This window comes from Onychomys torridus, chromosome 6, assembly GCF_903995425.1.
Source record: "Onychomys torridus chromosome 6, mOncTor1.1, whole genome shotgun sequence".
Taxonomy (NCBI): Eukaryota; Metazoa; Chordata; class Mammalia; order Rodentia; family Cricetidae; genus Onychomys; species Onychomys torridus.
Genome location: NC_050448.1, coordinates 77,671,712 through 77,695,429, shown reverse-complemented (window position 1 = coordinate 77,695,429; position 23,718 = coordinate 77,671,712). Strand labels below are relative to the sequence as shown.

At 44.1% G+C, this 23,718-nt stretch overlaps 1 protein-coding gene across 1 annotated transcript in view; it reads right to left on the bottom strand.

Moving 5' to 3' along the window:
* Positions 1 to 23,718, bottom strand: part of Dennd2c (DENN domain containing 2C) — a 72,029-nt gene that overhangs the window by 17,312 nt on the left and 30,999 nt on the right. Inside the window, exons 2-8 of the mRNA XM_036190815.1 lie at positions 19,857 to 20,839; positions 18,794 to 18,924; positions 18,303 to 18,415; positions 16,021 to 16,191; positions 12,245 to 12,341; positions 5,941 to 5,985; positions 3,399 to 3,586 (exon numbers count right to left, since the gene is read on the bottom strand). Of these exons, the coding sequence (XP_036046708.1) occupies positions 3,399 to 3,586; positions 5,941 to 5,985; positions 12,245 to 12,341; positions 16,021 to 16,191; positions 18,303 to 18,415; positions 18,794 to 18,924; positions 19,857 to 20,689 (1,578 nt within the window). The 5' untranslated portion in view covers positions 20,690 to 20,839. The remainder of the gene's footprint in view (positions 1 to 3,398; positions 3,587 to 5,940; positions 5,986 to 12,244; positions 12,342 to 16,020; positions 16,192 to 18,302; positions 18,416 to 18,793; positions 18,925 to 19,856; positions 20,840 to 23,718) is intronic.

The following is a 23,718-nucleotide window of genomic DNA, read 5'->3' as shown; positions in this document are numbered from 1 at the left end:
TTTAGTTCAATGACAAGACATTCAGCTATAAAACCAGCACAAAAGTCTCATTAGCATAGTGCTTTTAAGAGAATTAACCAAAGTTCTCTGTACATTTCTTTAAAAAATATGCACCAGGGCTAGAGAGATGGCTCAGCCATTACAGTCTAGGCTCACAACTAAAAATATAAAAAATATGCTAAACCGGGCAGTGGTGGCACACGCCTTTAATCCCAGCACCCGGGAGGCAGAGGCTGGCGGATCTTTTTTGAGTTGGAGGCCAGCCTGGGCTACAGTGTGAGTTCTAGGACAACCAGAGCTACATAGTGAGACCCTGTCTTGAAAAAGAAAACAACAAGATGCACGTATTCTACGTCACTGGGATGTTCCTCTCTAAAAACAACAGGACAGCATCAGAAATGGGGAGTGCAGCTTCCAGTGCGCCTGCCTAGCATAGAGGCGGCATTGACCCCAGCACTGGATGTGAAAAAAAGCACCTCACACATGTTGTTAGCTCTAACATGGTGTGTTCCCAATCTTCAGCCAAGGTGTTCCATACCAGTCCAGACAGGGCTCCACAGGGCTCGCTTCATCCCACTAACTGATGGGCATCTGAGGCACAAAACAGCAAGCCATTTACTTGGGGGCCTTCTTTTTTTATTTATTTACTTATTTTACTTTTAACTATGTGTATGCCTGTGTATCCCTGTGTGAGTATATGCATATGACTGCAGTTGTCTGTAGAGGCCAGAAGAGGGCACTGGACAACTGGATTCTGGATCAAGAGGTGTTTGTGAGCCATCTGACATGGGTGCTGGGAACTGAACTCTGGTCCTCTGCAAGAGTAGTGATTAACTACTGAGCCAATTTCCAGGCCCACTGGAGGCATTCTTGATTCATCTGCTGAAGTCAGTGTGTGCCCTTCTCTGGTGCTATCCCTATTAATCTAAGCTTAGCTTTGCTGTAAAATTAATTAAAACTCTCTTCTCTCTCTCTCTCTCTCTCTCTCTCTCTCTCTCTCTCTCTCTCTCTCTCTGTGTGTGTGTGTGTGTGTGTGTGTGTGTGTGTGTGTAGGTCTTCCTAAGCAAGGCATAGTGGCACATGTCTGTAATCCTAATACTTGAGAGGCTGAGGCAGAGGGTCATGAGGTTAGAGCCAGCCTGAGACACACATCGAGCTGAAGACTAACCCTAGACTACAGTGAAAGAATGTCTAAAAGGGAAACAAAGCTCCTCTAGAAAGATTACTCAAGGATATTTATTTAGACTACGGTAGTATCATTTCACCATGAATTGCTGAGAAATAGCATTCCTACGTGACATTAAAATTTTTTTGTGGAAATTTGATTTACATAGTTACTATTGAGATGTTTCTTCTTTCTTTTTTTTGGTTAAGATTTATTTACTTCTTACATATAGTGTTCTGCCTGCATATATGCCTACAAGCCAGAAGAGGGCGCCAGATATCATTCTAGATGGTTATAAACCACCATGTGGTTGCTGGGAATTGAACTCGGGATCTCTGGAAGAACAGCCAGTGCTCTTAACCTCTGAGCCATTGCTGTGGATATCGCTCTGTATAAATAAAATGCTGTTTGGACAGTGGCCAGGCAGGAAGTATAGGAGGGACAAGAGAGAAGAGAATTCTGGGAAGCCGGAAGGCTGAGGAGACACTGCCAGCCATGAGAAGCAACATGTAAAGACACCGGTAAGCCACAAGCCATGTGGCAAAGTATAGACTAGCAAAAATGGGTTAGTTTAGGATAAAAAGAGTAGATAACAAGAAGCCTGCCACGGCCATACAGTTCGTAAACAATGTAAGTTTCTGTGTGTTTACTTGGTTGGGTCTGAGTGTCTATGGGCCTGGTGGGTGAGAGAGATTTGTCCTGACTGTGGGCCAGGCAGGAAAACTCCAACTACAAGCCATCTCTCTAGCCGTGTTGGGGTGTTTCTAAGGTTCTTCCCTTCCCTTCCACAGGTTCTTCTTTGAAATAAGTCTTACTACATAGCCCAGGCTGGCCTCAAGCTCTTGATGGTCCTGCCTCGACCTCCTAAGTGCTGGGATTACAGGCATATCACCACACCTCGATGCGCTGAGGCCATTTAAAAATGGGAACACATGCAGGAAACATCTTAGATCCCAGTACAGTTGTGCTTTAGCGGCTCCGGTGAAACATGCAATACAGGGTCACAGATCCACAGTCCTGGGGTGACCAAGTGCTTACCCTGAATAAGAGGTGTTACCTGGCCATGAAGGCTCATGGGAGGTTGTGGCATGAGGCCAGCCTAAGCTACAGAGCTCCAAGCCAGCCTGGGCGACACAACAAAACTTTGTCTCTAAAAACCCTAAGAAGTGATCCGGTGTAAGTAACAAAAGAGAAGGCAAGCAAATGCTCCAAAGAGTCCCTCCGCATCCACACTGAGTACATGATTCACAGAGAACAGGTTCTTTGTGCAACAGTGAGGAAAAGTAAACAGAAAATACAAAATAAATTCAGGGGGCCAGTGAGGCGGCTCAGCAGATAAAGGTATCTACTGCCAAGTCTGATGACCCAAAGTTGATCCGTAGAAACCACAAGATAGAAGAGAACTAACTCTCACCTCAAAAACAGACAATAAAAAGTCTCCTCAAGCCAGGCAAACAAACAAGAAACCAACAAAACTAAACAGACTAAAAGAATACCAAACAGGGCTGGAGAGATGGCTCAGAGGTTAAGAGCACCGAACTGCTCTCCCAGAGGTCCCGAGAGTTCAATTCCCAGCAACCACATGGTGGCTCACAACCATCTAAAATGAGATCTGGTGCCCTCTGCTGTATACATAATAAATAAATAAATCTTAAAAAAAAAAAAAAAAAAGAATACCAAATAGCCAGGCAATAATGGTGCACACCTTTAATCCCAGCACTTGGGAGGCAGAGGCAGGTGGATCTCTATGAGTTCAAGGCCAGCCTGGTGTACAGAGCTAGTTCCAGGACAGTCAGGAATACACAGAGAAAACCTGTCGGGGGTGGGGAGAATACCAAATGTAAAAATTAAAATGTAAACCTACTTCCTTTCATGTGTGGCCTGTGAACCCGCAATGGGTTTTATTTGCTATTCAATGTCCCACTGCCCAGGATTCAAAGGGTCAAGTGCAGACCCACAGACTGCAAGTGCTGTAACAGGTGACTAGATGAGCAATTGCCTTTGTGAGGCAGGCAGAGCAAACCCACAGAACAGTGTGACAGCCAGGCTGGGCTTGGCGGCTCCCAGCACGTGGGAAGCTGAAGCAGGGGGGCTGTCCATTCAAGGAGAACTTGGGTAAGATCATGGCTCAGTGTTGGTTAAAAACTGGCAGAGCCAACAGTAAACAAGAGGAAATGCACATGAGGAGCAAACAGGAACCTTCTGGACGCTTCACTGTCCACCTTGCACCTACCTTGCTAGGGAATTGCTGTATGACCTGGGGAATGTAGTTTGTCCCCGATGGCTTCTTCTGCAGAGACACCACCACGAAGAGTTCAAAGAGCTGCTGCTCCTGCAGTTCGATCAGATCCCGCTCCAAGGTCTGGTAGTGGGGGTTCCTCTTGGAGGACTGCTGCAGCTGTGCTAAGCGCTTGTGGCGATCTGCAAGGAATGAGGTCACATTTCAGGTTCCCGGTGCCCTTCCCTCTAGCCCCACAAGTCATGGCACTCACAGGGAGGAGCCTCTGAGGTCCCATGTTAGATGAAGGCACGGATACTCCTGTTTGGGGAAATGCTAGGGTCCTCTTCCACCCCGGCAGAGGTGGGGCTGACATCCTAATTGACTGTCTACTACTGTGTATGTATAACACACTCTATGTCTGTGTTACACATGTCCTTCATGGCAGTGCGCCAGGACACATACAAAATATCTAGGAAAAATACTAGACTGACAAAAGGTGCCATTTGGCATGGAAGAGGAGAGGACTTCATAGAAGAACCGAGTCCTACACAGAGACCAAGTGCAGGCAGGGAAAATCAAAACCAAAGCCAGCCTCACATTCAAGACCTCATCCTCTTCCTTCTCCTTCTAGGCATGGATTACTAATAAAAGATGGCTCAGTGGGTAAGAGCATGTCCTGTTCCCAACACATTAGGTGGCTCATAACTGCCTGTAACTCCAGCTCCAGGGGCACCTGACACCTCTAGCCTCTGCAAGGTACCTGAACTCACATGCACATGCTCCCACACTGATAACACATAATTAAAAATAATAAATTTCCCCGGGTGGTGGTGGTGCACACCTGTAATCCCAGCCCTCGGGAGGCAGAGCCAGGCGGATCTCTGTGAGTTTCAGGCCAACCTGGGCTACAGAGCGAGGACAGACACCAAAACTACACAGAGAAACCCTGTCTCAAAAACAAAACAAAACAAAACAAAACCCTAAACATGTACACCTCTGGAACAGAAGAACTAAGAATAAAGCCAAGAAGCTACAACCACCTGATTCTTGACAAAGGAACTAAAATGGACATGTGGGGGTGGGAGGTGGAGACCAGCCTCTTTAATAAATGATGCCAAGAAAACTGGATATCCACCACATAGGAAAGGCCGCAACTAGACCCCTATCACTCCATAAAAAAAATGATTCAAATGGATCAAAGGCCTTAATATAAGACACTCTGAACCTGCAGGACGAATTCACAGGAAACACTTCAAAATACAGACAGACAATGACTTTTGAATAGGACACAGACAGCTTAGAAAGGAAGAGCAAGAATGGATAAAAGGATTACAAGAACAGCGTCTGAGCAGCCAAAGAAAAAGCAAAGAACAGACACTGACCAGAAAAGCCCTGCCCAGTATCCATCTGACAGAAGATTACTACCTAGAACACACAAAACAACCAAAGAGATAATAGCTCAGCTGTTAAGCAACAGACCAAACAGACACTTTTCAAACTAAGAGATACATAGGGCCAAAAAAAAGTATGTGACAGAATGCTCAACATTGTTGGCCATCAGAAACATGCAAATCACAACCATATTGGGACTGTCATCCCCTCCCGCAGATGTCATGACTTTTGCCACTGTGGATCAAAATGTTAAGAACTCTTTAAAAACACAACCACGAATGTTTCCCTAGAAATACCCTGTTTCCTGGATGTTGTGGGAAAAGGTGTGCTGACCCTCCACAGGGCTGAGTTCAAGTCAAGACACACATCTCATTAGCAACTGCAATCAATTAGTCATCCTTACACATCAATGCTGAACCCCATGACACTATTAAGTTTCATCTTTAGTCAGGCTACAACATCCAAAACCTGGAGCAATTTAGGCCAGCAGAAAAGCACAAGGCTATTACTCATGAGACTGGTGTCGGGGTTGCCCTCTGCTCGGCTTTGATAACTTGTGACTCCTGCTCTTTAAAAGTGTTGCTGTATGTCAGCCAGTTAAACAACAAAATAAAACAAAACCTGCTGTGACAATTGTCTGAGGAAGATACAGAGCACATTACGTGCTTGTACAAGGAGGAGCCAGAAATGCATGGATTCTGAATCCTGATAGGAACTACAGATTTTTTGGAATAGAGGTACCTACATGTAAATATCTATGTCCTTCCTTAATGGTAGAGACAGAAAATGCACTTGACACTTACGCTTGGGTTACTAGAGGAAAAATCAGCTATTTGGGGCTGAGTACTTATTGGTGGGGATGACTCACACACTGTTGGCTGCTACAAACTGCACACGTCTGGACATGCGCTGCTACCCTGCTCCCTCCAGAATTCGTCCTCAGAACCATCCTGGTTTACCTCACTCCACTAGGAGGGATTTGTCATGTTGTCAAACAGCTGAATGGACTATTTAGCTCCGCAAATCTCAACAGGGTCTGAGAATGAAGCAATGGTCTATGGAGTGAACTTCACATGGGGAAAAACATGCTTAATCACAAAGGCAGGCACTGCTCCGCCCGGAGCCAGGATCACGGAAGGGAGCAGCCTGCTGACTCACTCACTCTTTGGCAGGTACTCCGCGTCACTCTCATTCCCGCTGGCTTCACCTGGAAAAGGGAAGGCAGAGTTTCCGTTTGTATTGTCTACTAGTAGGAAGGGGATGAGGATGAGGACAAGGGGAAACTGCTACCGTCTGGGCCTCCAATGAGGGATGAGGGTCAAGTTAGTAGAGGTTACATTAGCAGAGCTGTTGAAAGAGAGCACAGGACAAACCAGGAGATCCTCCTTGTCTGCAGAAGACCTGAAACAGACAGTACTGAACCCCACATAACTAGGGGGATTTTGCTGTATGGGAGTCTGTGAAATTATTTATAAATTAAACATAGTAAAAGATTAACAACTGATTTCAGAATATGGCAATTATAATAATACATAAATGAAAGTTATGTGAATATGAGAACTCTCCCAATATTTTAACATTGTATTTAACCTAGTTCTTGGGGTGACATCTGGGACTGGGGCCTATGTATTGAAATGAAGTGAGATGATGGAGGCACTATGATGCACTGGGCTCCTGTGGAAGTGAGATGATGGAGGCACTATGATGCACTGGGCTCCTGTGGAAGTGAGATGATGGAGGCACTATGATGCACTGGGCTCCTGTGGAAGTGAGATGATGGAGGCACTATGATGTACCGGGCTTCTGTGGAAGTGAGATGATGGAGGCACTATGATGTACCGGGCTTCTGTGGAAGTGAGATGATGGAGGCACTATGATGGACCAGGCTTCTGTGGAAGTGAGATGATGGAGGCACTATGATGGAGGCACTATAATACACCAGACTCCTATGGAAGTGAGATGATGGAGGCACTATGATGGACCAGGCTCCTGTGGAAGTGAGATGATGGAGGCACTATGATGGAGGCACTATGATGCACTGGGCTCCTGTGGAAGGAAGGCTTGAACACAAGCACTGTGTGATTCAGTGAAGTTCAGCTGAAGGCTGGCATGGCTACTGGCAGGTAGATGGCACACAGAGAGAGCACACAGGACAAAGGGCTGACTCACATCCTGGGCAAGAAGCAGCAGGACAGATGGCACCTCCACCATGCAGCTCAGAGCAGTGCTCATCCTGAAGCTTTTCAGAGTTTCTCTGGAATTTTCCATTGGATACTTTCACATCTCAGCTGATAACTGCAGCTACAGAAAGTGACCCCGGAAGCGGTGAGGAGGGACTAATGTAAAAGGTCACGAGGAAACTCACCTCTATCTCCCTCCAGGCTTGCCTCAGCTGCTCTTAACCAGCTTTCCAGATAATTCTCAGTCTAGTTCAGAGTGAGATCTATTTTTCATTCAAATAACTGCACAGCTTTAACTAAAGCACTAACACTAGGATGAAGAGCACACTCTGAATAGCATGGATTTAGAATATGAAATGTGGTCACTGTGAGACCAGGGAGTTTAGGAGGTGACACCACCTTTTCTAGGTTCCGGTAACCACTGCAATCACACCGCCTGCTCCTCTGCTCTGAGTCTACAGTCCCAGCAGTGCTTTAAACGGTTCTTATTTTCCCCACTCATATTTTAGGGGCTACGCTCTTCTCATAAGGGAGTTAGGGTGTGTGTGTTACAAATGACTGAATGAAGGGGCTGTGCACCCTGGCTACCAATGGAGTGTTCTATACCATTAATTCTGAAAATATAACTTACCAAAAGATAGAAAAGTGAAAAAGATTTTTAAAATGGCTAGGGCCGGGCGGTGGTGGCGCACACCCGTAATCCCAGCACTCGGGAGGCAGAGCCAGGAGGATCTCTGTGAGTTTGAGGCCAGCTTGGTCTACAGAGCAAGATCCAGGACAGGCACCAAAACTACAGAGAAACCCAGTCTTGAAAAAGCCAAAAAAAAAAAAAAAAAAAAGGCTGGGGACTCAGAGAAAGAGCATCACTCTCACATAGTGTGTGCAGCTCCTCAGAAATGGCTCGTAAATAAGCACATTAAAACACTTCATTGGGTCAGAAGCAAACTTCTGTCCTCCAGGGTTCTCCCATTGTGCTGTAAGCCTGTACTTAAGACCTCCTCCCTCCTTCAATAAACGGAATTCAAAAAGAAGAAGAGGAGGAAGAGGAGGAGGAGGAGGAGGAGGAGGAGGAGATCATGATGGAGAAACCCACAGAGACAGCTGACCAGTGCTAGTTGGAGCTCACTGACTCTGGACTGACAGCTCGGGAACCTGCATGGGACTGAACTAGGCCCGCTGAATGTGGGTGACAGTTGTGTGGCTTGATCTGTTTGTGGGGTCCCTGGCAGCAGGACCAGGACTTATCCCAGGTGCACGAACTGACTTTGGAACCCATTCCCTATGGTGGGATACCTTGCTCAGCCTTGATACAATGGGGAGGGACTAGGCTCTCCTTCAACTTGGTATGTCAGACTTTGTTGACTACCATGGGAGGCCTTACCCACTCTGAGGAGTGGATGGGGGGTAGAGTGGGAGGGAGGTGAGGAGGTGGGAGAAGGGGAAGGAGGGGGAGCTGGGGTTGGTATGTAAAATGAAAAAAATTTAATAGATAAATATAAAAACAAAACAAAACACTTCACTGGGTATGATGGTTCTTGCCCTTAGCCCTGGCACTTGGGAGGCAGAGGCAGATACAACTCTGTGAATTTGAGGCCAGCCTGGTCTACATAGGGAGTTTCAGGCCAGGCAGGGGGGTACATAGTGAGGTTTCTCAAAAAAGAGAGGGAAGAAAAGCTGCTAAGTTTAATCCTAGCGCCACATGGACAACCAACTCTCAAAAATTGTCCTCTGACCTCTAAATTCACACCAGGGCACTTACACACCACATACACACACAACAGTAACAACAACAACAACAAACAAAATGTAATAAAATTTTTTAGGAACTTCTAGATTAGATCTAATAAATTAAAGCCAACTAAATACTGCAAAACAAGAGAAAAATCTTTAACTATATTGGGAAAATCAGAGGCTAACATTCATAGGTCAAAAATATTTGTAAATTTGATTATATAACATGTTAAAATGTAGTCAGGCCTGTTGGCCACACCTGTAACCTAGCACTTGAGAGACAAGACGATCAAGGGTTTAATGCAGCTCCAGCTATATATAGTTCTAGGACAACCTGAGCTGCAGGACACTCTGTTTCAAAAACCGGAAAGAAAAAAACTGCAATTTTTCTATCTAATACAAAACTCAGTAGTAAATTCAAAAACTGAAAAATAAATTGGGAGAATATTTGTAAGTGTACCGAAGACACAGACCTTTTCTCTTCTCTATTGTGTTTTTAAAGAGAGGGTCTCACTCTGTAGCCCAGACAGCATGGACTCACTGTGCAGTACAAACTGGCCTGGCACTGGGGACAGCCCTCTTTCTTCAGCCTTCCAAATGCTGCAATGATGGATAAGTACCACCATGTCTCGTAGCTTAAAACTGTTTCTTTTCTTTTGTTTTTTGTTTTTTGTTTTTTTGTTTGTTTTTTTTTTTTGAGTCAGAGTATCTCTGTTCTAGACCATTCTAGCCTCAACCCATAGAGATCCTCCTGCCTCTGCCTTCTAAGTGCTGGGATTAAAAGCATGAGCCACTATGTTTGAATCAAAACTAAGTTTCTTAATATTTGATTAGCCATTACAAACCAAATGGAAAAAAAGCACAGGGGCTAGGAAGAATCCGTTCATAAAATTCATGCAGCACAAACAGGGAGCTGAGTTTGATTCCCAGAGTCCCCGTAAAAAAACCAGCTATAGCATATGTGTTTATAATCCCCTGGGACTCACTAGCCAGCCAGCATCGCCTACTCAGTGAGGTCTAGGCCAGTCCAAAACTTTGTCTCAAAACACAAGGTAGACTGAACCGCCTGGCCTCCACATCTATGTACACCAATGTTCACACATACACACAAACATGCACACATGTACATACATATGTTGTGGAATATTACTTTAACTGTGCAAAGATGTGTTCATTTGTGTATGCTGCAGAATATGACTTGAACTGTGTAAAGGTGTGTTACTTTTGTTTATGCTGCATTTGTTTAACAATGTGAGGATGTGTGTTTAACTATGTAAAGATGTGTTGGATTTGTCTAACCTTGCCTGCCTAAGGCAGCTGATGGGTTTAATAAAGAGCTGAACAGCCAATAGCTAAGCAGGAAAAGGACAGGCGGGGCTGTCGGGCAGAGAGAATAAACAGGAGGAGAAATTTAAGCTCAGGAAAAACAAGAGAAGGAGACAAAAGAAGAGGAAACCCCGAGGGCAGCCAGGCGCCGCCAGCAGACAGCAGACGTAGTGAAAGCAGACAGACAGAAGGAAAGGTCAAAAGCTCTGAGGCAAAGACAGAGATAAAGAGAAACAGGTTAATTAAGTTAAAAGAGCTAGCCAGAAACAAGCCTAAGCTAGGCTGAGCATTCAAAACGTAAGTCTCTATGTCATGATCTGGGAGCTGCTTGGTGGCCCCCCTAAAAATAAAGTCTGGAACATACACACACATAAGAAAAAGAGCACATGGCAGAAAAAAATGATAAATGGTTAGGAATAGGCAATCCATAGAAAAGATATACAAAATACGGATAAATGTGAAAACTTTCCCAAGTTCATAATGAAAATAAATAAAATAATACATTTTAACCATTGACAAAAAACTATTAACCTACTTGATGAAGATCGTGGGAAAGCATATTCAAATGTTGTTTGCAGAAACAGGATGCTACCAGCTGTTTGCCAGAAAATTTGGCAACAGCTATAAAAATGTTTGATTTCAGTTTTTTGAGATAGGGCCTCACTCTGCAGCTCAGGCTGTTCTGGAACTCACCACATAACCCAGGGTGGCCTTGAATTCACAGAATTCTCTGGCCTTAGTCTCTCAAGTACTAGAACTGTTTCAAGTCCATATATTCTTTGATCAAGTGAGTCTACTACAAGGACCTTAGTTCACAAACATAACACACAAATACAAGTAAAACATGAGCACTGCGATGTTCTTTGAATATATGTGTAAATCTTTATGGACTGTTCCTCTCCATAGGTTAAGTATGTTAGAAACAACCAAAACATCTACCAACTAGATTGGAAAACACTGAGGTGCTGGGGATGGACTGAGGGTCTTACTGATCAGCATAAGAATCCAGAATTGGGACGTTCATTTCTGTATCATGAAATACAGCAGAGCTTACAGGGTCTCTACATGTTGATATGGAAAGAATTTTGAGGTGCATTAATTAAGTCTTTTTAAAAGAAAACCACAGGATAAAATCTGAATAATATGAGGCTCCTTATACAGAAAAGGTCATGAGGGGGTGGAGAGGTGGCTCAATGATTAAGAGCACTCTCTGCTCTTCCTAAGGATCGAGTTTGATTAGATTCCAAGTGCCCATGTCAGGGGACTCACAACCACCTGTTACTCCAGCTGCAGAGGAACTTACATTCACTCTGGCCTCCTTAGGAAGCTGGACATATGTGGCACACATACACATAATTAAAATAAAATCTTTCTTTGTTGTTGTTGTTGTTGTTGGCTTTTTGAGACAGGGTCTCACTATATAGCTCTGGCTGTCGTGGAACTCACTCCGTAGACCAGGCTGGCCTAAAACTCATAGAGATCCGCCTGCCTCTGCCTGCTGAGTGCTGGGATCAAAGGCATGAGTCATATCACCCAGCTTAAAAATAAAACCTGTTGAGATTGAAGGAGCATGAAAAACCTGGATTGTCTCTCTTCGATTTCAACACAGGAAATTATAATGACGAAGTTGAAGAAGGCGGTGTCCTTTGTAACAGCCGAGACTGAAGTTAGGTAATGCTCAGTTTGGAGTAGTCAAGTAGACCCAGGGCTGAAGTGTGTGCGGTGCGGGCATACGTGATCATCCAGGCCTATAGGCATTGCTGACATCCAGACAAAAGCAGAGAGAGATGAAAGCCTCCTCCGGTTCACTGGAGGGGCTATCTCAGAAGCCAGGCAACACTGTCTTCAAGCTACCAAGGAAACCAAGCTTGACAAGGAACGTCTAGGGACTGTTCAATTTTGATTATTTTTTGTTTTTGGTGCAAGGAGTTGGCAATTTATGATACAGAAGAAATTTTTTTTTGCCAATGATACAAGTTTTTAAAAAGCAAAATGTGACTCTTCAGAACTTTGTCCTGAGCAGGTATGGGATGCCTGTAGTCCAGAACATTCTAGAGACCACACAAGATGTATTGTTTAAGCCTAGGAGTTTGAGGCCAGCTTGGTCAACATAGAGAGCCAAACAAATCTCCCCATCGTTAACTCATGCCTGCCAGACACCCCGTCACAGGAGCAGGAAACGAGCAAGCACAGTAAAGTCACACACAGATGAACAAAACCGGCTCTCACCTTTGGAGGAGGCTGCCTCTTTGCCAGTGTAAGGCTGCAACTTTACCCTCTTCTTCCCTCGTTTAGAGTCAAACGTATCATTTATTTTCAAAACGAGCTGGAAAAAAAGGCAAGAAAATTACGAAGCTGGTGTAATTACAAAATTACAAAGACGGTGGTCATAGCCACCACCAAGGTGGCATTGATGACTGGCATTAATACAGTAAATGTTTTTTTAATGTAAAACCTCTTTGAATAATAAACCCTTCATGTTTTTCAATTTTGCATTAAAATGGTATCCTGAAACGATGAGTGTTTTCAGAAGGTCTACAAGCAGGGAAGGAAAGTGTGGAGGACCCTGCCCTTTCATATGAACCCCATACAGCTTCCTGAAGAGACCCTGTGTCACTCCATGTCACAACACGCAGGGAATGTGCTCCTGCACTGCCTACGGTGATTAAGACTCTGCTCAAGTTTTCACTTGCTCAGAGCAGGAAGGGGAACAGTCACCCACTGCAGGGTGGGGCTTAGCTTTTTCTGCTCCCAGGAGTTTCTCCCAAGAGGAGATAATCAAGCTTCTGGAGCTTTTGTCAAAAGGAGCACACTCTTTGCCACTGTGGGTACAAATGCTGCAACTTATTTTGGAGATGTCATAAAAATGGGAAACTCTCAAATTACTCCATACAAAACTATGCCTTCCCTCTCTCCACTCATCAATCTACACCTCAAGAACTGCAATCAGATCATTTATTTTTAAATTGTTTTATAGCTGCTTCTACTTAGTAAGCATTACTCAGAATTCTTTCCTAATACTGGGGAAAAGGTGAGTGTGTGGAGAGTCAGACAGAGAGAGGCACAGACTGAGGTGGAAAGAAGAAAGGGTCAGAGCCATGACATCAACTGACATTTTAAAACGAGGAGCTGATTAGCTTTTCCATGCCTACTTTTCTCTTTTCTTAAGGTTCCAAGCTTACGTATTCATCTTACTTTATCGGCCTAGACAGAACAGAGAGCGCACAGTGCAGCGGGGTCGAGACTGTTGAGGAGAACGCTCATGTTTTCACTGGTCCTTGTGCACTTGGCAGTCCCTAAGGCGGCCAGTTCAGTCCAGTACAAAAGCAGGGAGAAACACGTGTAGGTCTTCACATCTCTATACGAACTTGCTCTTGGAGGATTTCTAGAGCTGCCGATCAAGCGAAAACTCGCCAGTGTTCACCAGTGCTTTTTTTTTTTTTTTTTTTACAAAAAAGCAAGCAGGAGAATCCAAACGAAAAAGGTATTTCTATGGACTACAGAAAAGATTCAGGACAGCAAACAAGTTTTAGGTGCAGAACCACCTAGGACAGTGGAAATATTAACGTGGCCTTACAAAGTAGAAGCAAGCATGCCCACGTATTTGGAAGGAAACTACTGTTCTGGGACAGCAGATTAAGTGAACCTAAGATTTGGTTCTGAGCTCGGACCTCTCCTTTGCATTGCAGCAACACTGGATCCACAGGAAGGACAGCAGCTGCCTTACTTGCAGCCACAAACAATGAAGCAGCAGGGACGGCACTGGCAATCCCACAAAGGCGTCCGCAGCAGGGAAAGGAAGGAAGGGTGGGGACCTGGCATGTGGACTAGATCAAAAGCAATGTCCCTTCCAGGGACAGCTGGAGTCATCAGAGAGGAGGACATAAATGAAAACTGCTTTTCTTAAGGTATGTCCCTGAATACACTAAACAAACAAACAACACCAAAATTTGTACTGAAATCTGGGACACCCTAAAAGGACTTAAAATCTTTTTGTAAGGTTTATTTTTATTATTTTTAAATGTATGTGTGCAAGCACTTGTGGGTTTGTGCATGTGAGTGCAGCTACCTAAGGAGGCCAGAGGTGTTAAATCCTCTGCAGGTGGAATTACAGGTGGTTATGATCTGCACACTGTGGGTACTGGGACGTGAACTTGGGGCCTCTGAAAAGAGGAATATGGCTCCCAACTGCAGAGCCATCTCTCCAGCCCCTTAAAGGGATTTACTCTAGAGAGTCATAGGTAGTGTTAATGACTTGTTTCTGCCAGCAATCAAAAGTACATCACCAGCTTGGGGATGAGGAGACACCTGCTTATAATCTCACCAATGAGCTACAGAGGCCGAAGCAGGAGGATGGCAGTTCAAAGCCAACCTGGGTCAAAAAAATAAAAAGGCAACGCCATTTTCTTTTTCTTCATTTTCCAAAAAAAACTTTGGGGAAAATTCTATGACACAGATCTGGGGATATAGCCAGATGGTGGTGCATGACTTTAATCCCAGCACTTGAGGCAGAGGCAGATAGATCTCTGTGAGTTCGAGGCCAGCCTGGTCTACAAAGTGAGTTCCAGCAGAATCAGGGATGCACAGAGAAACCCTGTCCTAAAAAAACAAAGCTCCCTATCCCCCAAAGTTCAAGATCATCTTCAGCTACAGAGTGTGATTTCAAGACCAGCCTGAGATATATGAGACCTTGTATCAATTACTTCTTCCTCTTCTTCCTCCTCCTCCTCCTCCTTTTTTTTTTTAAGAAAAGGAAAAGTTGGTCCTATCCAGTTATCAGAAAGTGAATCACCTCCCGATATCAGAAGCACATAAAGTAGCCCAAACAGGAAGGTGATTGGCAGGAAGCGCCGCAGCTGACTCTCCCCTGCTGTCCCATGCTTGTTCTTTTGTGGAACAGAGGACTGAATTCAGAGCCTCACACTAATGAACAGCTTTAACACTGAGCCACACCCCAGCTCTCCCTCATTTAACCCCAGTGTCCGAAATTCCTGAACAGCTGCTAATGCCATTTCAAGGGTTAGAACTCCCAAGCAGAATCCCTTAGGAGTCTGTATCTTTGCTCTAGAAACACATGATCTGCTGCTGTTCTGGAGTCACAGGAGAGGCTTCCGGGAGTGCCAGAGAGATCTTCCTGGAGAGAAAGCTCCAGCAGGATGCCTGCCCAAGAGTAAGGGCAGGAAACAGACCAGAAGAATTAAATTAACTCTGGAACACAAGATTTTCCAAGGAACCAATCAGTGGCCACTAACCAAGAAACAGCTGTGACTTTTGTTTATTGTTAAAGTCAGGTACAAAATCCATGTGCTAAATGAATATATAGCTAATCCACCTGGCGTTATGGAAGGAAAAATATTTCAGTGATCTGATTTCTTCGTTATGCTGCATATTATCTGCTACTTTATCAATCCTTAATTAAACAGAGTTTAAAAATATTTTCACACAACCTTATAAATGTCTCTCCTAAAAGAAGATATGGCTACAAGTAATCTCATTTAAAAAATATTCTGCTTATTAGCAGTTCTGGTCAAAATGGTGGAGGGGCACTTACTATCTTTCCCCTCCCTTGAGGGCAAGGTCTTTCATTTATTTCCTATGTTTTTGATAATGTCTAGTACCAAGTTATAGTCTGGTTTTCTTTTCCCCACCTCTGAATGGCCATTTGAATCCTAATAAATAGCATATACTTCATCATTACTGACAATCTGTAAACTCTGGCACAAGAATGAACCAACAGACTCTCCTTTTGTTTGAGGCTGGCGACAGCTGATTTTCAACAAGAGCTAAGACGTCTCCAGGGAAGCCCTGACATCAAGTCTCCAACGACAAAAGCCATCTGTGTCATTTCTTGAATGAGCAAAAATTCAAAACTCCAGGTTGCTTTCCAGATCTAACTCCAGCAGGTAAGGTCTAACCTATTATTCCGCTCATTCTAACGCTTATTTATTCTCCCTTATTAAAAAGCTGGGGTAAAATTTCAAGAATGAATGTTCTGGACTCCTCACCCTTGGGAGGTTTCTCTTTTTTCTGTTAACCACTTCTCCAGCTCGGAAAAGCTTCCATTCGGTTAACGTGACAGGCAAAGTGGTGTCCTTGGTGAGCTTCGATCGCAAGTAAGCTTGAGAGCTCTTCAGCTCCATAGTCTTCCGCTGAAGGAACTGGGGCTTCGGAGGAAGCTGGAACAGGAGATATACTGGTAAGAAAAGATCGTTTCTAGTAATGCCCGTGTTTTCGACCGAGTCAACGCTACCCTGAAAAATGCTTATCTTTCCTTGAAACCCATCGCAAATGGGGATTCTGCAATTCCTCCTCATCTCGTAAGTATCTTCTCCGTTTCCTAATCCAAAGCTCAAGGCCTGTGATACAATCAAATTCCCAAGCGATAACAGTCTATCATCTCTACCAACTCAAACAACGGTCTCAAAGCTTGCAGGGAGTGGTGGATAACTGAGGCCACAGGCTGATGTGAACATACTACAGAGCACTGGGAACTACAGAGAACTGAAAAGTTCATGATGTCTAACGCACAGCTACTTAAACCAGGCGTTGCTGACTTGATAACTGAATGGGGGAGTCCTAAGAAATTCACAACAGAGAAAGGTTTCTGAACACCAACGACCAGAAATTAATTAAGTCCAGGCCATGAAGAACTGAGGTGGTTTTGGCAGTGCTCACGTGTCTGCACGGTGTGACTTCCCTGCAGCCTCAGCTCTGAACACCAAACACATGTCCTTGGCACTCGCCTGCTTCATGTCACACGCCACCACTGCACGCTTGGGTCAGATCTGAGACTACTGCATGTTATAAACGGCAACGTTTACATCTCACATGCTCAGTGTCCTTTCCGTCTTTGCAAACACGATGGTTTAAGCAAAGATATCCATATTTCCCCGCTCTTGTGCCTCAGCATGTGTGAAGTTAGTGGATTTTCATTGTGTTAGAATGGTTGATTTTAAAATTGCTACTTGAGTCGATAATTTGAGTTTCATAAAGGTCATTAAATGAAGCTGGGCAGTGGTGGCATATGCCTTTCATCCCAGCACTTGAGAGGCAGAGGCAGGTGGAACTCTGAGTTCAAGGCCAGCCTGAACTGCAGAGCCTAGTTCCAGGACAGCCAGGGATATACAGAGAAACCCTGTCACAAAAAAAATCAAAAAGAAAAGAAAAAAAATTAAATGATGAGACTGGAGAAATTCCTCAATTTTTAAGAGTGCTGTTGCTCTCCAGAGAATCTGAGTTCACGTCCCAGCGCCGACGTTAGGCAGCTCACAACCTCTGTAACTCAGTTCCTAGGAATCAGATCGTGCAGGCATTCAAGGGCACCTGCATTCATATGCACATATCCACAGGCAGATGATGCACACCCATACACAAAATAATAACATTTAAACATCATTAAATGAATTTTGGTTTTGGATTAGGACAGAACTTCCAATGTCTGTAATAGCCATGAACTTCTGTCATTTTGTACTACAGCATCAAGTATGCAGCCAAGATTCAATCCTTTGCAGTGGGGGAAGGGGGCAGGGTTAGGACAGAGTTTCACTAGGCAACCTTGGCTGTTCTGGAGTTCACTATACAAGCCAAGCTGACCTCAAATGCACAGAGATCCACCTCCCACACACCCAGCCAGGATTCAATCACTTATGTAAAAATAAGCACACCCATCTCAGTAGCATGCACATTTGCTTCTGTCTTTAATAAATGGCAAAATTACATGCTATATATACAAAAAACTGTTGTAAAATATATTTCTTTATGACTTATTGTCAACAAAGGTTTAATCTGTATACAGATTACATACCTACACATCTGTGGTCATGTAAAAATTTCTTGGGTGGATGGGTGTGGTGGCGCAGAACTTTAATCTGGGCACTCTGGAGGCAGAGGCAGGCAATCTCTGTGGGTTCACAGCTAGCCTGGTCTACATAGTGAGTTCCAGAACAGCTGGGGTTACATAGTAAGACCCTGTCTCAAAACAGTTTTTTCCCCTTGGGTGAAAAGGGGTTGCAAGCAGAAAAGTTTAGAAAGCTCTAGTCTAAACTTATTTATATTAAATTATTTTTGAAACACTAAGATTAAGCAACCAATAGCAAAGCAAAGAAAATTTTTAAAAGAAACTTGCATACCTAATCTTTAAAACAAACAAAACACCCCCACAGACAACAAAATCTACATCTCAGTGCCTCCCTAGTTTGGGCCCCAGTTCAACCACCGCCACCTTTTCTATGGATCATGCACAGGCTCTCCTGTGTTCTTTGGGGAAGCCTCCGGTCTGTCGGTATACCTTGGGTGCTCTGAAGGCCGTCTTAGCAGGTGGAAGCCTCCATGCTGAAGGGGATCTCCAAATGGGGAAAGACTGCACTGGGATATCTTCATAGGGATTTTCCTTGGCTGGATCTTTAAAAACCACATGAACACTGCTTAGAAGAACACTTATATGAGTGGGAACAGTGGCTATCGGTAAGGAACAACTACATTCTTGTGGAGATAGATGTAAGGCCGTAGAGCAATGGCATTTTAAGTTTACACATCACTCCAATGTTCAACCAAGCTAAAGAACTTTCAAAACAATATACTGTAAACATTTACTTCTCAACTGAGTCATCCATTATACTAGTTGTAAAACTCATTAATGATGAAAAACTATACACCAATGTTTCCATATTAGAAAAACAAAGTTAAAACAAGATGTTTGATTGTAAAACAAAGACCACTGTGCAATGAGAGGCATCACCAAATACGCATTAAATTTAACTGCAAAGCATGGACACCTACATAGAATATCCTCGTAGATATTATCCTCAGACTGTGTGTAATAAAGTGCTGAACCAGCATTTCTCCCAAGTTCTTCATGAATCTTCCGTGAGTTCCGAAAGTGCTGAATATCTTCAAATTCAAAGGATTTCCTTAAGAAAGGGGATTTTAAAGTTACACCTTCAAAAACTGTGATCTCTAAATAATAAGAGAAGACAGAATTTTTAAAGACTTTGTGTGTAAAATTACAAAAATGGTCCAGTATGGTGGTACACGCCTTTAATCCCAGCACTCAGGAGGCAGAGGCAGGCAAATCTCTGTGAGTTTGAGGCCAGTACAGCCAAAGCTATACAGAGAAACCCTGTCTCAAAGATTCATAAATAAATAAACTAATTAATTGATTAAAGTAACTATTTTTACTTTATATGTTCTGCCTACATGCATGTCTGTACAACACTTGTGTGCCTGGTGCCCATAAATGCCAGAACAGGGTGTTGCATCCCCTGGAGCTGGAGTTACAGATGGTTCTGAGAGGCCATGTGGGTGCTGGGAATAAAACCTAGGTCCTCTGGAAGAGCAGCCAGTACTCTTACCTGCTGAACCATCTCTCCAGCTCCAAGAATTACTCCTTAATTAAAAGTGAGGCTGAGGCCACCATGTCCTAAATAAAGTAAAAAGAATGGACCTGCTTATCTAAAAGCTCTTTTAGGGTTGGGCAAGGGGGATAAGACAATGTCTTGCTATGGAGGCCAAGCTGGTTTCTAAGTCACTATGTATGTAGCTCAGGCTAGCCTCAAAGTTGTGGTGATCCTCCTGCCTCAGCCTTCCTGGTAATGGAAATACAGTACGATCTATCCGACCCAGCCTTAGGAGTTCTTGAAGACGGCACTCGATGCTCCTGGGTGGTAGGAGGTAGCTGTACCTCTGCCCTTCTCCTTCCCCCTCCCCCTCCCCTCCAGGCTGTCAGCATCCCCACGCTCAACTGAAGCCTGGATTCCACAGTGGGGAAGGAAACTTGGATCTCGGGGAAGCACTCAAGAATCACGTACTACAAATCACCACCTGCTGGATGAAGAAGACACACCTTTTGGATCTCCCTCTGATCTTCCCACCATATTTCTTTGGCTCAGGATCCTGAGAAGAAGGCACAGAAGACTCCACACAGGAATTCTTTTCACAGTACTTCTGGTCACAGTTTCTTTCTTTATATGGCACACTGCCAGATTCAGATAAATACCTGAATGTCCGACGGGGTTTGGGCAAAGGATTTATAGAGGGTCCGCATTCCTGCCCCTCGGGTTCACAATAAATATTTTCCAAGCTCTTGGTCATCCCATAAGAACTGAAATTCAGTTCTTTCTCTGTAGAGTCACAAGGGGCTAAAGCCAAATTCAAGACTTTATCTGGGGGAAGTGCTTCTAACCTTTTCCACAGTATCTGTGAGGTATAGAAGTTTCCTGGAGGTAACGAAGCCTCTGGATCCACAGCGACCTCTCTCTGGCTTTCAATCTGTTTGACCCGAGCACACACCCGGTTGGAGTCTGGTCCAGTTTCTGAGGGGTGGGAGTCTTGACAGTTTCGCTGCTCGCCTTCACGTTCACTTTGATCATGGCTGTTGGCATCTGCACTCCTGGGTAAACCCCCATTCTGAGAGTTGCTCTTTGCGTCACTAGAGGGACGTTTATGAGGAGGAACCTCTGGGTGGCAGTTATTATACCTCACTCCAAAGTCCTTGGGGAGAAACCTAGCTGGCTTAGCTACACCGTTGGCCCGCCCTTCCCACTGGGAAATCTTTTGCTTGATGTTTTTGCAGTGGCTTCGGGACAGGGTCTGAACAGAGGACCGAGTAAAGCCAACATCCATGTTCCCGGTGGGGTGCATGACAATGGACAATCTCAGAAAGCTGCCATTACACATTAGCTGCAAAATGTGTACTCCTTATCTTGTCAGCACAGAAATGATTCCAGTATTTTTCTTTCATGTTTAACTTGGAGGTATCTTGTTAAAAACAACAATTTTCATCACTGATCTTTGTTGAAAACAGCTCCTGCTGTATCGTGAATGGTCCTATTAAAATGAGACAGGAATAGTAACATAGTTTCATGATTTCTTTCTTTAAACTCCACTGAACACTGCTCACCTAGCACTAAATAATTCATTTATATTGAATTTGTAAAAAATGTGCCTGTAATTCAACTCCATGAAGCCAGTCCTACTAAGAAAATATTCCTGATGCTATTTCCAGCTGTCAGCTTTCATACTCTGTTATATTTAATATTTTGCAAAATACATACATTATTCTGTAATATGAGTCAACTTTTTGTGTGTATGTGGTGCTAGAGCCTGATGCAAGCTAGGGAAGCACTCTATCACTGAGTAACACACACCCCCAGCTCATAAATCTATTCTTTATGAAACTCTCTCTTAATGAAACAAGGACCAATGTAACATTACAGAAATCACACGTAAGGCTGGGCATAGTGATGCAGGCCTTTAATGGAGGCAGAGGCAGAGGAGCTCTGTGAGTTCGAGGGCAGCCTGGTCTACATAGCTACAGGACAGCCAGGGCTATATAGTGAGACCCTGTTTCAAAACAAACAAAAAGCACACAGAAGCAGAATTGCATCCAGTAATTAAAAAGTGCATTTACACATCTAGACAGGAACCAATTCACAAACACATCCTGTCTTCTGCTGCTACATCTACTAGCCCGTCACATACTCTTATTTCAGCTGAACTGTTAGCAGCCCAGGATTTCACACAGGCTGCTGAAGAGACTCAATCCAAAGGCCCCACTATCTTGTCCCAGCTGCATTTCCCACATCTGTCACCACACCCTAGACTCAGATCAGCACAGTCACCTTGCTCATCCTTCCTTTCACAGAGGCTTCACTCAGCCAGCTCCATAAACCACTTCCTCAAATGTGAAGGCTGGCTGAAACTTTTCCTGCCAGTAAGCAGAGAGCTGCCTTCAAGTTCCGCTGCACAGTGTTATAAATAGCATCGATTCAGAACTTCTCGAGGTAGGGTCGTCCTTCCTCCTGCTTCATCTGCGTGGTCCCCATTAACAAGCAGGAAACTATCTTAGCCTGGCCCTGTCAGTACAGCTGACCAAACTGGACAGGTACGTGTACACACACACACACACACACACACACACACACACACACACAGAGAGAGAGAGAGAGAGAGAGAGAGAGAGAGAGAGAGAGAGAGAGAGAGAGAGAGAGAGAGATTTATTTCTTGCCAAAGAAACTGCTCTTCAGAACTGCCACAGCTTTCATTAAACATGTCTACAAGTTTTCAAAACCATCTTTCCACAGTATGTTCACTACACAGAGGAGTTTTCTGTGGCATTTCCATGCACACTTATAAAGCACCTGACTCCCACATTCCCTCTACCACTCTTTCTCATTTGCACCCCCACCTCCCGACTTCAGTTTCACGCCCTCCTTTTCTCCTCTAGCTTCCACATTAAGGAAGTCATGTGATGTTTGTCTTTGTGGGCATTCCTACAAGTTGGTAGGAAATTTAGCTTTGCCAGAAAAGAAACTCTGGTCTAATTCAAAATTATTTCTTCTTTAAATTAGGAAATTAAACTCATATGGATGAGAAAAATCACACTAAAACCTGAAGAAAGTGTGTGTGTGTGTGTGTGTGTGTGTGCGTGCGTGCGTGCGTGCGTGCGTGCGTGCGTGTGTGCAGGCACTTGTGCTTGTTTTTTGTTTTCCTGAGGCTAAATCTCACTCTGGAGCCCAGACTGGCCTCAGAGTAGTCCACAATCCTGTTCCAGCCTCTAGAACACTGGATAACTGCACCCAGCAAGTGCCCCTGATGAAAGAGTAACACCGAAGCAGGACACCGCGTTCAGCCACCACTGTTCAGGACTGCAAACATCTTTTCTTGCTCCTGATACTTTCGAGTGTCTCTGATACTAGGGTTTTCTTCATTACAGACAGGATGGACTGACTTCCGAAGGCTTCCAGTCATGTTAACAGAGCTTTCCCCTCGTCTGCTCGGGGAAAACTGAGGGGAAGTGAAAACTTACAGAAATTTTGAAAACTACAAAAATTATTTAAGCTGGGCAGTGGTGACGCACGCCTGTAATCTCAGCACTCAGGAGGCAGAGGCAGGCGAATCTCTGTGAGTTCGAGGCCACCCTGGTCTACAGAGTGAGATCCAGGACAGGCTCCAAAACTACACAGAGAAACCCTGTCTCAAACAAACAAACAAACAAACAAAAACCTCCCCCAAAAATTATTTAAACCTGAAAATTTAACTGGCAACAAATGGCTAAATCTGTAGCATTCCACCCAAATATAAACTGTATACTAGTGGTGGTCAAGTAGCAGCAGGCAGCTTAGCTACAGGAGAGAAATCTTACTTGTTCTCATTGTATGCTTTCAAAAGTGAATCAAGTTTAAAGCCAAGTTGTAGTGATACGATGCCTACAGTCCCAGCACTCAGGCTGAGGCAGAAGGATTGTGAATTTGAAGCCAATCTCTGAAGTATAGAAAGAGATCCTGTCTCAAAATAAAGCACACAAGCTCTGATGCCTTTTAACCACATTTATGACTGCACTGATAATACAAACAACAAACCCTTTATAGCTAATTTCACAGTTCCAATAGTTTTTTGCAAAACTGAAGGTTCTATATTTTTCTTTTTGTTTGCTTTTTGAGACAAGGTCTCATTCTATAGCCCAGGCGGCTTAGACCGGGATTGCAGGTGCAAGCCACCTACCTGGTTTCCAAATTAATACATTCCTTTTATAATATGACTTGCCTAATATGGTCTCACTAACAACAATAACTAACTTGTCAAACAAACTTGCCTCAGAGATCTCATATTCTCCCCAGTACCTCGTCTCCATGTCTCTCCTGGCTTAAAAGAACCTTCAAACCCCTCGCCTGATCCCCCGCCTCCTGTCTTGACCTCTACTATGA